At 43.7% G+C, this 17,481-nt stretch overlaps 1 protein-coding gene across 1 annotated transcript in view; it reads left to right on the top strand.

Annotated features, from left to right (window-relative positions):
- The window catches only part of nampt2 (nicotinamide phosphoribosyltransferase 2), a 58,712-nt gene that overhangs the window by 24,471 nt on the left and 16,760 nt on the right, over positions 1–17,481 (top strand). The window contains exons 6-7 of the mRNA XM_084025707.1: positions 15,273–15,403; positions 15,602–15,827. Of these exons, the coding sequence (XP_083881833.1) occupies positions 15,273–15,403; positions 15,602–15,827 (357 nt within the window). The remainder of the gene's footprint in view (positions 1–15,272; positions 15,404–15,601; positions 15,828–17,481) is intronic.

Here is a 17,481-nt window from a genome sequence, read left to right on the forward strand (position 1 = left end):
CTGCCTCCACATCTAATTTTTGTCATATTGAAAAGTCTTGATCCCTCCACATTTTCCCCATATCTTTGGCTATAACTGTACCAAAATGTATGTTTCTATCACCAATTATCCATTGTTAATGTGAAATTTAATCTAAAAACAGTCGTCACTAGTGGCCATCTCTAAAAATGGTCACCATATTGAAAATTTGTTGTGCCTCCACATCTAATTTTGTTCTTTATGCCTTTGGCTACAAGCATACCAAATTTCATGCTTTTATGCATGATCATTTTTATTCCTCTTTAGTCAACTTTAGCATGGGGTGCCTAAGCTTTTGCATAGCACTGAATATATATATATATATATATATATATATATTCAGTGCTATGTCCAACTTCAGAGCTTCAGAGCCATATTCCAAAAAACTTACAACAAGTATCAGGTTCAAACTTACTTTTTTTGAAAGATCATATTCTTGTTAAAATCATATTAAAAAATCGGGAGGGTGTTTTGCCTCAATTTGTCGCAGTGATTTTTTAAAATCCTGATTTTGGTGGGGGTTTTGTGGCCGTTTTTGGTACTGCATGTTCTAACAGCCTACTAGTAAACATCACAGCAGGGCAATTCAACTGTGTTTTTTACCATTTACCAAAGATTTACATGTGATTAAATGCTACTGATAAATTTAGCCTCACGAAAACATTCAAATGTAGCACAGTTTTTGTGAAAGAGGCAATAAGTCCTTGAATGTGAGTTGAACATGTTGAAAGCAGCTTTTAATGTCTTAAACCATGAACAAACATGATAGCATAATATTGAAGACTGCAGATTTTGTCATACTTTAAGTATATACATTACACAACCAAATCAAATAATAATCTTAATTTGAGCATAAAGATTTAACATTACAGTAGAAAAGTCTCCAAAGTTTGATATTGAATAACAGTTTGTCTCTATGCTCACTATGCAACTGCATTCCTGGATTCCAGAAGAGCAAAAAGGCGAATTTGCCCTTCGGGGAGACACCAGAGACGGGCTGGATAGGCAAATCCACGGTATTTGTTATGGCGAGCCAGCGATTTCCCCACGGTGTCAAACTCTCGCCGCCTTAGAACTGTAGCTGGGAGCCAACATGGTGGATGTCGCGTTTCTTCATCGCTGCTCTGAGCACAGACTCTCTTTGTGAATATTGTAGAAACCGGACCAAGACGCTTCTCGGGGGCTTGTCCAGGGCCACAGCGGGAGCCCAGGCTCGGTGGCCGTGTTCCATCTCCAACAAGGGATAATCAGCAGGCAGGCCGACTAAAGTCGGTAATGTTGTCTGAAGAAAGTCCGCAAGGGGGATGTTGCCTGGAGGTTGACAATCTTCAGATTTTTACGTCGGCCGCGGTTTTCTAAGTCGTCAATTTTCAGTTGCAGCTGCTTCACTGTTATTTCCATGGCGACTATGCAGGTGTCGTGGGCACCGTGGCTGTCCTCTGTGGCGGAGACCCTTTCCTCGACCGCTTCCATGCGCTTTTACAGGTCCGTCACTCGGTTAGAGAGAGTCAATAAAGAGCTCTCCACTGAGGCGACGGATACTTTTATTTCGCTCAGTGCACCAGGCGAGCGCCGACTGATTCATCCATGTGGTTCGCCCGGGAGGCCACAGACTTTATTTCAGCTAAGATCTGCTCCATAGTTGCTTGGTTAGTTAGCGTTAGCTCTGAAGTGTCAGCATCACCTTGGTTAGCCTCGCTTGCCCATTAATATTGTTTTTGGCAATGATGTCCGAGAAGAAGGATTGTCTTGCATTTCTCAGTTCCAGGTTGTCGATTCTAAGTATCATAAAGAACGTGGAGATTTGTTTTACACCACCTACGTTCAGCTTTCCGACACTCTTTTTTCTGTTATTACCAACGTGGCATTTCTCCATAGAGACCTTTTTTTTTTGCCCGGGGCCAATTTCAGCTTAGTGGGCGCAATGGCATCAATAATATTTGTGATTTTCACATTGAAATTGTCAACAAGCTCATTTACTGAGACCCAAGGGAGGGAGGGTGTGGAGGAGAACACCTGAGTAAATGTTTCACAGATGTTTTCTGTGATATACCGTTTTTTGATTACTTTTCTTTGAACATTTGTCTGCACAGAGATAGCACTCTCAAAGAAAACACAGGAATGATCAGAAAGAGCAACGTCAGTCACAACAACCTTTGGACATGATCAAGTCCAGGGTGTGACCTTTGTTTTGAGTGGGCTCTGTCTAGGGTTGCAAAGGGGCGGAAAATTCTGGAAAGTTTCCGGTAAATTTCCACGGGAACTTAAGCTTGGGAATTTTTTTTTTTTTTATAACTTTCTTTATTGGAAGCAATTCCACAGGTAGCAACACATCAGTACAGCGTGACATAGAGGACTTCCATTCCAACATTTTCCCCCATTTTTTTTACCCCTCCCACAATCCCGACCCACTCAAAGGTGAACAGTTCTATGAGTCCAATAACATGTAAACAGTACAGAGTACATACAACAAATACATGAATAAGGAAAATGATAAGGTAGGCAAGTAAATGAAATTAAAATGTTAAAAACAAGAAGAAAAAAAAAAAAAAACCAACAATAATTCAATAAAATAAATGAAATTAAAATAAATAAATAGGGGGGGGGCTCAGTCGTCACAATCAGGCAGAGAAGTCAAAGATTCAATATGATTTAAGAGAGGTTTCCAAGTCTTTTCAAAATGACCTAAGGAAGCATTGAGGGAAAATCTAAGCTTTTCAAGTTTAATGGACAGTAGCACTTCTTTCACCCACCTACTATGAGATGGAGGTTGAGGGTGTTTCCAATTAAGAAGTATGAGTCGCCTAGCCAACAGGGTGGCAAAGGGAAGAACAGTACGGAAAACTTGAGAGGCAAGAGGCTGCAGGGGGGAACCAAATAGGCCCAAGAGAGGATCAGGAGATATAGTAGTGTTATATGCTGTGCTAAGAGTATTAAAGATTTCAGACCAAAAAATGGTAAGCTTGGGACAGAACCAAAACATATGGGAATGGTCAGCTGGAGATTGTTTGCACCTATTACATGAATCAGTTACATTGGGATAAATCCGAGATAGCCTCAAATTGGTGTAATGAGCTTTGTGCACAACTTTACACTGTAGGAGGCCGTGTCTTGCACAGATTGAAGAGGAGTGAACCAACCGTAAAACTTGTTGCCAATAATCATCGGGCAAAGTGGTCCCAAGCTCTTGCTCCCATGACTCTTTGGGACCGGGGTGTCAATAGCAGAATTAATGAGACCGTAAATATTAGAAATTAGCCGCTTTTGTTTAGGATCAAGAGCCAGTAATGAGTCAACCAAAGTTTCAGGGGGGCGACTAGGAAATTTGGGGTTCTGGTTCTGAATAAAATGCCTTGCCTGGAAAAAACGAAAAAGGTGGGATTTAGGCAGGTCAAATTTTGTTGAGAGCTCAGAAAAGGACATAAAGGTCCCTTGGTTGTAAAGGTCCCTGAATTTAGTTATCCCTTTGTCAAACCAAGTCCTAAAAGCCAAGTCGGTGCAGGAGGGCAGAAATAGGTGATTGTTTACAATGGGGGAGAGGTCTGAGGCTCTATGGAGGCCTAGGCTTTTCCTAAATTGAATCCAGATTCTTAAGGAGTTACTTACTACTGGGTTTAAGGTAAAATTGGAGGCAGTCAAGGGGAGTTGGGAGCAAGCCAGGGAATGAAGGGAAAGTTTAGAGGATGCTAGTTCCATATCTACCCAAGCAGGGCGCTCTTCATCTGCTGTGTTGTTAATCCAGTATAAAAGTTTATTAACATTACAGGACCAGTAATAGTGTAAGAAATTGGGCAACGCTAAGCCACCTAGAGCCTTTGGGAGCTGCAGGACTGATCTTCTAATGCGTGGGTTTTTTTTGCCCCAGAGGAAGGAGCTTATTAATTGATCAAGCGATCTAAAAAAGGACTTTTTAATAAGGACAGGGATATGTGAAAATAGATATAAAAATTTGGGTAAAACAACCATTTTAACTAAACTAGCACGACCTACTAAGGATAGAGGGAGACCAGACCATCTGTCAAAGTCTTGTTTACACCTCTCAAGGAGAGGAGCAAAATTTTTGGAGAAAAGTTGATTGATTGAATTAGTAACCTGCACCCCCAAGTATTTAAATCCATCAGTAGCATATTTGAAAGGGAAAAAATCGGGGGGTATATTTCTGGCCAGATGATTGATGGGGAGAAGTTCACTCTTGTGGAGGTTAAGCTTATAACCTGAATACAACCCAAATCTGTCTAAGATATTTAGAACCACAGGGAGAGAGGCAGCTGGATTAGACATGTACAAAAGGAGGTCATCGGCATACAAAGATAATTTATGGACTGTACCAGCTCTGGTGATGCCCTCAAACCCACCCTCCTGACGTAGCCAGATGGCTAGAGGCTCAATAGCTATGGCAAATAGGAGGGGGGAAAGAGGGCAGCCCTGTCTGGTTCCACGATAGAGTGGAAATGGGGCGGACTGGAGTCCATTTGTGTGGACGGAGGCGACTGGGTTGGCATAAAGCAATTTGATCCAAGATATAAATTCTGGGGGGAAGCCAAATTTCTGCAAAAAAAAAAAAAGGAAGCTCCACTCCACCCTGTCGAAGGCCTTTTCTGCATCTAGTGAGATAATCACTTCCGGGATATTCGAGCTGGGAGCACTAATGATATTTAAGAGCCTCCTTGTGTTATGAAATGAGTGCCTTCCAAGCATGAAACCTGTTTGGTCAGTAGATATTATATTTGATAGGACTTGTTGTAGGCGTTGGGCTAGGATGACAGGATCTTTAGGTCAACATTTAAGAGCGAAATGGGCCTGTAACTACCGCACAAAAGAGGATCTTTATCACACTTAAGCAACAGAGAAATAGAGGCCTCCGACAGGGTGGAAGGTAGGCGACCCCCAGCAAAGGATTCATTATACATTCTCTGGAGGGCTGGAGCAATGGTAGCAGAAAATAGTTTAAAAAACTCAACCGTGAACCCGTCAGGGCCTGGGGTTTTACCATTCTGGAGTGACATAATCGCCTCCTGTACTTCCCTGGCCGAAATTGGATTTCCCAACTCCCTACACAAATCCTCATTTATTTTAGGAAAAACAATCCTATCCAGAGGGTTGTCTCCATCCCAAACATCTGAAGGGCATTGTGAAGAGTAAAGGTTAGAATAGAAAGAACAAAATATCTTATTAATCTTGATAGGATCTGAGGTAACTTCACCTGACGTGGGTTTGATCTTGGGGATCAGTCTGGACAGTACGGCTGCACGTGCCTGATGCGCTAATAATCTTCCTGCTTTGTCTCCAGTCTCAAAGAAACGTTGTTTAGCGAGGAATAACTGCTTCTGTGTTTTGCTGGTGGACAATAAATCAAATTTAGACTGAAGCTGAAGGCGTTCTTTATAAAGAGCAGGGGTTGGAGTTGTAGCATACAAATTGTCAATTTTAAATATCTCTTTGGTGAGTGTCTCTAACTCCACCCTTTCTGCCTTCTTTAGGGATGAAACATATGAAATAATTTGCCCACGCATAAACACCTTAAAGGTTTCCCACAAAGTACATCTAGAGATCTCTGGAGAATCATTAGTATCAAAGAACAAGGAGATCTGCGTATGAAGGAAGTCTTTTAAAGGAAGCTTGAGCTAGCAAAGAAGAGTTAAGTCTCCACTGTCTGGAGGGGGGGACCCGACTAGGAAAGTTAATATCCACAGATACAGGGGCGTGGTCCGAGATAACAATGCTATGGTACTCACATGGGTGGACCTCTGGTAAAAAATAATTATCCAGGAGAAAAAAATCTATCCGCGAATATGAATGATGGACATGTGGGAAAAAAAGGAAAAAGCTTTGTCTGAATGGGATTTAGCTCTCCACGGGTCAAATAAACCTAAACTGGTCCTATATGTGTCAAGGACTTTAGCTGACTTGGACAACACCTGAGGATTAGAGGAGGATCTGTCTAGGGAGGGGTTTTGAATCAAATTGAAGTCGCCACCAATTATTAAGTAATGGTCATCAATTTTAGGAAGGGAGGAAAAAAAGCTTGTAATAAATTTATCATCATCCCATGTAGGTGCATAAACACAGGCCATTACCACAGGGATTCCACATAGACTACCAGAAATAATTACAAATCGACCATTAGGGTCTTCAATGGAGTTTGACAACTCAAACGGAACGTTTTTATGTATGAGGATTGCTGCGCCCCTCGCCCTTACTGGGAATTTAGAATGAAATAGATGCCCTATCCAAGGTCGCTTAATACGGTTAACCTCTGAGGAGCAGAGGTGAGTTTCCTGTAAAAAGAAAATGTCACCCCTGAGTTGCTTTAAATGCGTCATTACCTTGTTACGTTTAATGAGCTGGTTGGCGCCCTTCAGGTTCCAAGAGATAAAGCGAAGATTCTTATCCAGAGTTATCATATCATAAAGAAACAAGGAGCTCTCCACGGGCCGATGCAACTCCTGAGCCAAAGAAAAAGGGGGGAAAACAAAACAAAAACACAGGCCAAAAACACATATACAAGAATACCTCCCTCCCACCTCCCTCCCCCCACCCTTTCCCGTATACAAACCAAACTCATCCACATCTTCGATCCCAACAGGATAACACCTTCTGCTTCCATAACCTTCGCTCATTCAAGAGGTCATCCAAATGAACAATATATAAAACATACACCACGTTTTAAAGAACGACTTGAGATTATAGAAAGTCAACATTAGTCATGACATTTAGCCTACCAAAGGTGAACAGGCTAGGGCTGCTCGATTATGGCAAAAATCATAATCACGATTATTTTGATTGATATTGTAATCACGATTATTAAAGACGATTATTCATTGCTTTGAGAACAAGCATTTATTGAACTTTGAACTCTGGTATTTCTTTTAACACGATAAGTTTGAACTGAAAAACAAGAAAAATGCAAATAAATAAGAGAAAAATATATTATATAAAATGGAAAGGAAAGGAATGGTCCTTTCCACTCCCTGCCCTAAATATGTGTGTATATAGTGTACTTCTTCTGTGCCATTTATGTATTTAACTTTCTCTATCACTTCAATAACTCTTTGACCGTCATTTGCTCTGCTCTGAACTCCTCTGTGTCTCCCGTTTGGGCAAACAACGACTCATGGCCAAACGTAAATCAGGCTTTCCGATTGGCTGTAAAAGCCGCTATGGGAGCCAATACGAGCGTCCGATGCATAAACGTGACTCTATACGTCACGAGCAAGATGGCGGATGAAAATACTGATCGATATACATAACAAAACGGAGAAATGCGCCTCGGAGACGAGGAGACATCTAGTCACATCTTTACGCATTTGTTTTGTCAGAAACAAATCGCTCACATGGACAAGCAGGGTTCCGTTGTTTAGGCCCGTTTCTCTAGTTTAAGAGGAAAAAAACGCATTTTTTTTTAATGTCCGTAGAACACACCATAAACATTTTAGTCCCGTCCCGTCTCGTTTACGAAAACGAAGCAGACATCTCGTCATAGTTTTTATCATCAAGGATCTATTTTTAGCTCGTCATCGTCTCGTCTTAGTCATAGAAAAATGCTTTTGACGAACATATTTCGTCATAGTTTTTGTTAACGAAATTAACACTGGTGTGTGGACTTCAAATGATTAAATAAATTGGTCGTGTTCCCTTGAGGGGCAGACACGGTCGCGTGACATATCTTGCACAATATCTTTGTTTGTTCCGGGTCAGACGCCTCGAAACCGAAGTGTTTCCACACCACAGAAGTTGCTTTCCCTCTCTTCGCGACCAAAGGCTGCCTTTCTGCCATTTTCTACCGTCTTCTTCCCAAATACCTACTGGCAATACGCACCGGCATGGCTGAAAGCGAAACTTTTTAGGCAGGGGCGGGGCGGAGCGGAGTGCACAGGTGGGGATGGAAGGGTTCGCTACATTTACCATACAAGACACGGCGTGCGGCAGAATGATCGTTTTTTTACGATTATCTTGTTTTCATGATCGAGGGAAGCCAAAATCGTAATCGTAATCGAAATTCAATTAATCGCCCAGCCCTAGAACAGGCCATTAGTGAGATTTCTCAATATCTTCCTCAATAAAAAAAAAAGAAAAAACACACAAAAAAAACAAAAAACATCCTACTTAAGTTCTGCCACAAAACAGAAAAAGAAACAGAAAGGGGTAGAGAGGATAGAGGAAAATATATAAATAATAAAATAAAGTGTCTAATAAAGCAATGTTTCACATATGGTAAACACGAGTGTATCTGAGGCATATCAGTCAAACAAAGGACTCACTGAGATTAACTTAAAATGTTTACCATCAAAATTAGGACAAAAAAAGATAGTGATGCCACCACATGATAGTGTTTCCCACACTACGCAGTCGGGGGGGAAAAAAAAAAAAAAAAGGAAAAAGAGTCCCCAACGTAATGGTGCAAAGTGCAAGTCTATGCACAAGGCTCCTGGAGCACGATCAAAGTAAACAGTTCACGTGTCTACCCGTTTCCATGGTTACCATGTCTCTCATTGAAGATGTCCGCAAAACAGTCAGTCTACAGGGCAGCAAACAGTGGCAGGAGTAGACAGCCTCATTTAAACAAGCGGGGGGGGGGGGGGAAACCCCAAGTGTGCGCGACAGCGGGGAACACTTACTGCGTCTCACTCTTTATCCATCACTCGCTCGTTGTAGAATGCGTGTGCGTCCTCCGGAGTTTCAAAAGTGAACGTTTCATCCTCGTATGAAACTTGCAGACGAGCAGGGAAGAGAAGTCTGAACTTAACTCCTTTCTTGTAGAGAGCTTGCTTGATTTTGTTGAAAGCGGCTCGTTTCTTTGCAGTAATGGCGCTGACGTCTGGGTACACCCGGAGCGTTGTTTCACGGTGCTTAAGCTCATGTTGCCTGGCCCAACGAAGCACTTTCTCCCTCTCCTGAAAACGATGAAAGCATATCACAAAAGGCCTGGGTCTGCCTCCCGGTCCAGGTTTAGGGGCAAGGGAGCGATGTGCTCCCTCGAGCTCCGGGGGTCTGGTGAAGATGCCGGGGCCGAGGTTTTCCATCAGCAGATCAGATATGAACTCGGTCGGGTCCCGTCCCTTTTCACTGCCCTCAGGGATGTTAATTATCCGGAGGTTGACTCTACGGGACCTGTTTTCCAGATCGTCGAGGCGGTCTTGAAGAGACTTGTTTTGGGCTTCCAGTATCTTCACTGTTTTTTCCGTGCTTGTTATGCGCTCGAAGTTGTCCCCGGCCAGGGTCTCTGCAGCAACGAGGCGGCCATTAAAGTGATTCACCGTCTCACGAAGTGCGTCCACCGAGGACTGTAATGGTTTAACAGACTCCTGGATTAAGGTTGACATGTCCTTCAGTAGCGAGGCTCGTTGTTTCTCCAGTTCAGAAACCAGCTGGTCCGTTGATAAAATGTCCGGCGAGGCTTTGACGAGACCAGGTGTGTCGCTGGTATCCAGGCTTGCGGCCGCCATTTTAGCAAGTTTGCTAGCTACAGTAGCCGCCGCGGAGACGCCACGGGTGACTGGACAGTTAGAAGTACTCACTTTAGTTTTAGTCATTTCACGACTGGGTTTAAGTTTAAACTGCAATTCGCAACTTCCCCGACTAAATTGTGGTGTTTACAGGGATATACTAACAGTTCAATCGGGAGACCTCTTTCGAGCGGCTTTCTCCTACATCGTCACCCAGGGAAGTCTCGCTTGGGAATTTTGGAAATATTCCATATTTGGAAACTTTCCATGGGAATTAATGGAAATTTAGGGGAACTAACTGGGAATATATTATATCCAAGCATAAATATGAACAGAAGTCTTAAGAAAACATCCATACAAAATGTTTTCAACAGATATTTCAACAGATTTATTTGAAAGTAGAACAGAACATGTTTTAATTAGTTGTTTCATGGGTGAAGTAAAAAAAAAAGGAATGTTAGGTTCAATACTCCCAACTCCACTCATTCAAAAATGGAATGGAATGTTCATGCAATGCCGTGTGTGTGTGTGTGTGTGTGTGTGTGTGTGTGTGTGTGTGTGTGTGTGTGTGTGTGTGTGTGTGTGTGTGTGTGTGTGTGTGTGTGTGTGTGTGTGTGTGTGTGTGTGTGTGTGTGTGTGTGTGGTGCTTTTTTTTTTTTTTCAAACTTTTAAAATCGTAGACTAGAGCTGTAATAAATATATTTCCCTATAATAGTATCAAAACTTACTTCACTTTGTTTAGTCCAGAAGCTCAAATGTGTGCCTACAATAGTCTTTGTGCTTCAGGCTCAAAAGTGGAAAGTTTCCATTTTGCAACCCTAGCTCTGTCACATGCTGAACAGTCCATAGTTATCAATGACACAACACAGTTTTTTAGTCCCCCTGTCATGGAGTTTGTCAACATGAATGTTAAAATCACCAACAACAACCACACAGTCAAAGTCAATACAGATTATAAACAGTAGTTAAAAAAAAATCATCAAAAAAGGTTGCACAGTATTTAGGTGGCCTGTAGACATTTAGGAACATAACTCGGGAAGAAGAATTCAGCTGAAGAGCCATGTATTCAAAGGATGCAAAGTTTCCATAAGATATCTGCTTGCATTGGAGAGAATCATTAAACAAAACAGCCACTCCCCCTCCTTTCTTATGCACTCTAGCTTCACTCATAAAACTGAAGTTGGGAGGAGCTGATTCAATAAGAACAGCAGCACTGTTATTTTTATCTAACCAGGTTTCAGTTAAGAACAAACAATCAAGATTGTGCTTTGTAATAAAATCATTGATTAAAAATGTTTTTCCTGCCAGAGACCTGACATTTAATAAAGCTAGCTTTAGTGTGTTAAAACCATTAACTTCCCAATGTTTTGGGACTGGCTGTGGTTGATGAGGAATGGATGCTAGATTTGATAAATTTGCAGAATAGGTTGGGTGCTTCTTGCTAAGCCTTTTTAGATTTCTTATCAAGACCGGAACTGAGGAAGCTACCAGCGTATAGGGCCCTGACTTATCCTGGAAAAAGTCATGTGTGATCCGTCCTGTAGCCTGAGCCCAGCACATATCAGTTAGAGCTTGCTGTATTTTGCAAACAAGTAAATTAAGTCACTGGAGACAGAAGATAATTCTGCTGTCCTTGGTAGAGGTGGGGGTGGTGCAGGTCGTGCCTTTTGTGATTTTGCCAGAACTGGATGAGGACTTAGCACCAGTGGTGGAAGAGGAGGTGGGGGAGGATGCAGTGGGCAATTTGAGAGACAGAACCTGGGAGTAGGACGGGGTGTGAATCTGGTCCCAGCAGTGACCAGCTCTTTCATTTGGTCAGTGAACTCCATGAGAGGGGAGGAGGGGGAAAGGGTGGCTGTAGAGAAAGGTGACCTGGATAGGGTTTGGGGAGGGGAGGAAGGTGGATTTGTTGGTGAGGTGGGAGGTGGGGACACTTCTTCTTGGCACTGATGACTGACATGGTCAAAGCTCTCTTCAGGTGAGGGCTGAACAGGCTCTCTTTCAGGGCTTTTGCCATGTTTTGTTTTGACTTCTTCCTGTCTTGTGTCCTTGGCAGAGGGAACAGGTGGGTTACGCATGTGATAAAATAGGTTGGAGATGAAAAGTTTTATTCCCAGCCTATTTAGGCACAGTCCATTTGCTTTAAAAAGATGTCGGCGATCCCAGAAAAAGTTGAAATTGTCCATAAAATGAACTGAACGGACGGCACATGCAGTTGAAAGCCATGTGTTCAGACTCGAAAGTCTCAAGCATTTCTCGACTCCTTTTCCGACTGGTGGCAGGGGCCCACTGATGGACACCTCCATATTCAGACAGCTGACTGTGTTTAGCAGATCAGTAAAGTCTTGCTTCAGTACTTCAGACTGCTGTTTCACAATATCATTTGACCCATGTGCAACATGATGTTTTTCAGCGTTGGGTGCTCAGTCACGATATCCATGATTTTTTCTCTCATGTCAGACACCATGTCCTTGGGGAAGCATAACACTTTGGTGTTTTTACTGCAGAAGTGTCTCACATCTTTGACAGCAGAGTCACCCACAATCAGAGTCTCAGGCCCAGTCGTTAGCTTTCCCTGTAGCCTTTTACTCTCTGAGTGTCTTTCAGCTTGTTCGGCTCTTACCCCGTCTTGAGTCGCTGAAAAAGTATCCAGGTTGCTGGACGAGGATCCTGGATCCTGCAGCAGGGGAGAAAATCTGTTCTCCAGTTGCACAGTTAGGAAGTTTGTTGTTATTTCTCCCTTTAGCAGCTGTCCAGGGCCCTGTCCTGCTAGGAGCAGGGGTTGAAGAGGTGCTATGCCTGGATGGTAAAGCAGGCCAGCCGGTCGCATCACAAATCTCACTGCGCTGGGCTCTGCTTTTTAATGGCCCTTGCATTTCTCTGGGAGGATATTTACTTTTAGGCTTGGCACCAAGAGAGTTCCAGCGATAACATGTAGATTTATTCCCTTGCACACAACCCTCCTGTTCCTCTGTAGTGCTAACTAGCAGTGTGTTAGCATTATCTTGTCCACTGTTTTGAATCCAAGGTAAAGTGGTGTCGTTCCCACAATGTCCATTTACTTCCACATTCACTTCTAACCTGTGCATTTTAGTTTCCAGTACTGCAATCTTCTGTAGAAATTTGTGGTAGTCGTCTGCAGAGAAGGGAGGCATCTTGCTACTAATTAGCTTTAGCTCCGTGTAGTGTTGTCACGATACCAACATTTTACCAACATGTATTTCGGTACTTTTCGACTTTTTCAAATAAAAAGAGAATGCAAAAAATGTCATTACTGACTTTATTTTAATAGAAAATCGTAGAACAATAACATATTAATCAGTAGCCTAAATAAAATAAAAAGACAAGCTTTTCTAATGCACACAATTTTAAAAATGTGAAAATATAAATACAATAATATAAAATATAATAATATAAATAAACCAGGTTTATTTTTTTTTCTTCCAGAGCTAATTTTTGTTAAGACTGAAGGGGGGTGGCGCTTGCTTTTAGCACTGAATGTGGCTTTTTTTCCTGAGTAAATGACCTGTCTTTCCCTGAGCTCAGTGTGCAGGTCTGGGTGATTGTCCTTTAAGTGTTTGGCTAGTCGGAGGTGTTTCCGCCGTTAGCCATGCATGCTTTTAAACACCGTTTACACAGTGGTGCATCGACGTTAACTGCCTCGCCTTGCACATTTGTTTTTAAGCTAAAGTACTGCCATATCGCCCCTAGTTTGTCCACAAGTTGCGGGGTGGTGATGGTTGCAGCAGCCATTCTCCTCTCCGTGCACCCCCCCCCCCCCCCTCCCCTCTCTCTCTCTCTCTCTTTCAGTCTCTCTCTCTCCAAGCTTTCCTCCTGCTCCGTTTGTTGCTCCAGTCCACGCTGCTCGCTCACTTGCTAGCTGTTTCCTCCGGCTTGCTTGCTTTTTCTTTTTATCTCCCCAAGCTCCAGCTCACTCCTCGTCCTCTCAGCTGTAGTTACAACGCGGTGACGTCACGTGGCGAGTTCGCCGCGCTGTTGCGGGCGCTTCCGCCGGCGCTGCTAGTACCGGTCCCGTCCAAATGCAATATAGTACCGTTTTAAATGCCTCAGTACCCCAGTACCAAATTAGTACCGGTATACCGTGCAACCCTAGCTCCGTGTCACGTCTCAGGCTTGTGCTATCAGTAGGTCAGGCTTGCGCAATACTAAGAAGGTCATAAAAATGTTAATTGTGGCTACGAAAAAAGTATAGTTCCAGTGATGTATAGGTGTCCAGGAGCCGCTGCTCGTAATTTATCACAAAAGAAAAGCAAAAATATCAGCAGAAAATCACAAGCAGAGGTGAGAGCAAAAGCGTCTGCACTGTAAGAAAGCCAGAAGAAACTAGGAAGCGTAGAGAGGCGACCCTCTCGTCCACCGGGGTAAACTCCAACACAGCGGCACTCAGCTGGGGATTTGTGAGTATCCCCACACCTTGGTCAACTCCAGCGAAGAATAAAGTCCAACCCCTATCCAGGAGAACGGTTCCAGAGCCGAGGCTGTGCGTAGAGGTAAGCCCCACCAGATCTAACTGGTAGCGCTCCACTTCCTGCATAAGCTCCGCCTCCTTCCCCCACAGAGAGGTGACGTTCCACGTCCCCAGAGGTAGCGTGGCTGTGGCTGAGGACTGGGCTGGTAGCTTGGCTGTGGCTGAGGCCTGGGCTGGTGGCATGGCTGTAGAGGATGGCCGGGGTTCAGGGGTTGAGAGAAAGCCCTTCACCCAGGCAGGCAACGAGCCCCTGAGCCACGGGCTGGTAGATACTAGCTCCCTGGCCCTCGCCAGGGCTGTCTGCCTCTCCTCCTCTCTGTTAGCATGCCTGTGCTCAGCCTGGAGACACTGAAGCCGGTAAGTCACCTCCCGGAGTTCATATGTAGAGCCACATAAAAAAAAAACTGCTGAGTCCATAGCGGCTGCTGCTCTGCCTCTGCTGGGTCCTTTCTGGCCAGTTCGTTCTGTCAGGACGAGGAGGGATGACCCAGACGCAGGACAAGGCAGTTTTAAAAGGCTTTATTCAAAAAACTCAACAGGTGGCAAAAGTACAAAACAAAAGACCGAGGAGGAAAAGACTAACTCTAAAAAATAAACTAACACTACAAACAAAAAATCACTCCACAGGGAGGAAAACAAGACTTCAAACATAAACTGCCGTAAAAACAACTTAACTTAGATTCTGAGATGGCTTGGAACATGACGTGACGAGAAACGTAGGATGAACTGGCACAAGACAAGGGGAGACGCAGACTTAAATACACAGAGGGATAATGGGCAACAGGTGACAACAATCAGGGATCAGGGATGACATCAGACCAGGGAACACATGAGGAAGGGCAAGTGACCTGAAACGAGAGGGGAGTTATTTTCAAAATAAAACAGGAAATGACAAGACAAAAACCCAAGACGAGACATTACCTCACCGGCGTGACATTTTTCCTTGATTTTTCATGGGGTCTTTTGAACCATTCTTAGTCTGGCCCCTCACCTGAGACACAGCCCTCAGGGTCATAGGGACACACAAACCTCTCCACCACGGTAAGGTGATGGTTCCCGGAGAGTATATATATATCTATATATATAGATATATATATATATTGTATATATATATTCAAATAAACCATCATCTTCTTAGCCAAGGTGCAGTTGAAAGAGATGCGGTGGATATATTGTCCCATCCCTCATCTACTGAAACAATCAGGATGTAATTACCCTTTTATTGACCTTTTTAAAGGGTGTGTATATGTGTTTGAACTGAACTCAAAGAAACAATTTCAACAGCAAAGTGATTCATCATTTCCACCTTTACTTTCCAGTCTGCTGCATTAGGTGGAGCAGCTCATCTGGTTAATTTCTGCAGTACAGACACAGTAGCTGGGCTGCTGATGGCTCAGAGATACTACAGCTGCCCGATGGCTGGCTTCTCCATTCCAGCAGCAGAGCACAGGTATTACACACACACACAAACACACACACTCACACAAACACACACACACACAGGTGTACATTTTGGCCTTTAATATAGATGTTGAGTTGTCAATGAACTGTGAGACCCCATCAGCGGTTGTGTCTTCAAATCGTAAAAGCAATATTAATATCTCTAGCACCACAAGAGAGAGTTAATGACTTCCTTCCTGTCATCCAGTACTATCATCTCCTGGGGGAGGAGCAAGGAAAAGGAGGCGTTTGAGCGAGTCCTAGACCAGTTCTCCTCAGGGCCAGTGTCGGTGGTCAGCGACAGCTACGACATTTTTAACGCCTGTAAGCACATCTGGGGGGACAAGCTGAAGGAGCGAGTCAGGGAGCGCAGCCAGGACTCGTGTCTGGTAATCCGACCGGACTCTGGAGACCCTGCAGAGACTCTTATTGAGGTAAGTGACAGGGCTGGATTCAGCGTTGGGCATCAACAAAACCAACTGCTTAAATGTTTTGAGTCTTTGCATATTAGTGGGATTTCTGCCTTGAATGTTGAAAGTTTTTTTTCATACAAATTTTTATTGAAATCGAAATTGTAGTACATTGCACAGCACAACATACACTCACCAGCCAATTTATTAGGTACACCTGTCCAACTGCTCGTTAACGCAAATTTCTAATCAGTGATTTAAGTGACTTTGAACGTGGCATGGTTGTGGGTGCCAGACTGGCTGGTCTGAGTATTTCAGAAACTGCTGATCTACTGGGATTTTCACGCACAACCATCTCTAGGGTTTACAGAGACTGGTCCGAAAAAGAGAAAATATCCAGTGAGCGGCAGTTCTGTGGGCGCAAATGCCTTGTTGATGCCAGAGGTCAGAGGAGAATGGCCAGACTGGTTCGAGCTGATAGAAAGGCAACAGTAACTCAAATAACCACTCGTTACAACCGAGGTATGCAGAAGAGCATCTCCAAACGCACAACACGTCGAACCTTGAGGCGGATGGGCTAGAGCAGCAGAAGACCACACCGGGTGCCACTCCTGTCAGCTAAGAACAGGAAACTGAGGCTACAATTTGCACAGGCTCACCAAAATTGGACAATAGAAGATTGGAAAAACGTTGCCTGGTGTGAGGAGTCTCGATTTCGGCTGCGACATTCGGATGGTAGGGTCAGAATTTGGCGTCAACAACATGAAAGCATGGAGCCATCCTGCCTTGTATCAACGGTTCAGGCTGGTGGTGGTGGTGTAATGGTGTGGGGGATATTTTCTTGGCACACTTTGGGCCCATTAGTACCAATTGAGCATCGTGTTAACGCCACAGCCTACCTGAGTATTGTTGCTGATGTAGAAGAAATTGTGTTACCTTACAATTCTTATTTGTATCTCATACTAATATTCCTTTCTCTCGGAACATCAAATGTCCTGCTGAGCTGTTTTTATTGTGTTTAATCCTTGCCGTCTTGATGAAAAGACTCTTTGATCTTTCCCTCTTCCTGAACTGTCTCCTTAACTGTTGTCTCACATACATTGATCAAGGCCCGAAGGGTGACCCCTGTAGTGACGTTGTCTAGCTGTCCCGAGAACAGTCACACCTTGTAGACATCCACTGATGTCTCTTCCTCTGCAAAGAGACATGTGTTGATTCAATGCAAATCCACTCATGACGCCTTCCCTTTTGTTCTCCCGAATGATCTGTATAAATCCACCTCGGCCAGGCCATTCGGGAGACTGGATCTTCATGGATACACTATGAATCTCTTTTCTCCACTGTCAGTGATTAAACCTCATTTGAACCAGCCACAGAATTGGACCTGAAGAGTTTTTCTTCCACACTGACCATGTCCATCCCTTTATGACCACAGCGTACCCATCTTCTGATGGCTACTTCCAGCAGGATAACGCGCCATGTCATAAAGCGCGAATCATCTCAGACTGGTTTCTTGAACATGACAATGAGTTCACTGTACTCAAATGGCCTCCACAGTCACCAGATCTCAATCCAATAGAGCACCTTTGGGATGTGGTGGAACAGGAGATTCGCATCATGGATGTGCAGCCGACAAATCTGCAGCAACTGTGTGATGCTATCATGTCAATATGGACCA

This window comes from Eutrigla gurnardus (assembly GCF_963514095.1).
Source record: "Eutrigla gurnardus genome assembly, chromosome: 2".
In the NCBI taxonomy this organism is placed as follows: Eukaryota; Metazoa; Chordata; class Actinopteri; order Perciformes; family Triglidae; genus Eutrigla; species Eutrigla gurnardus.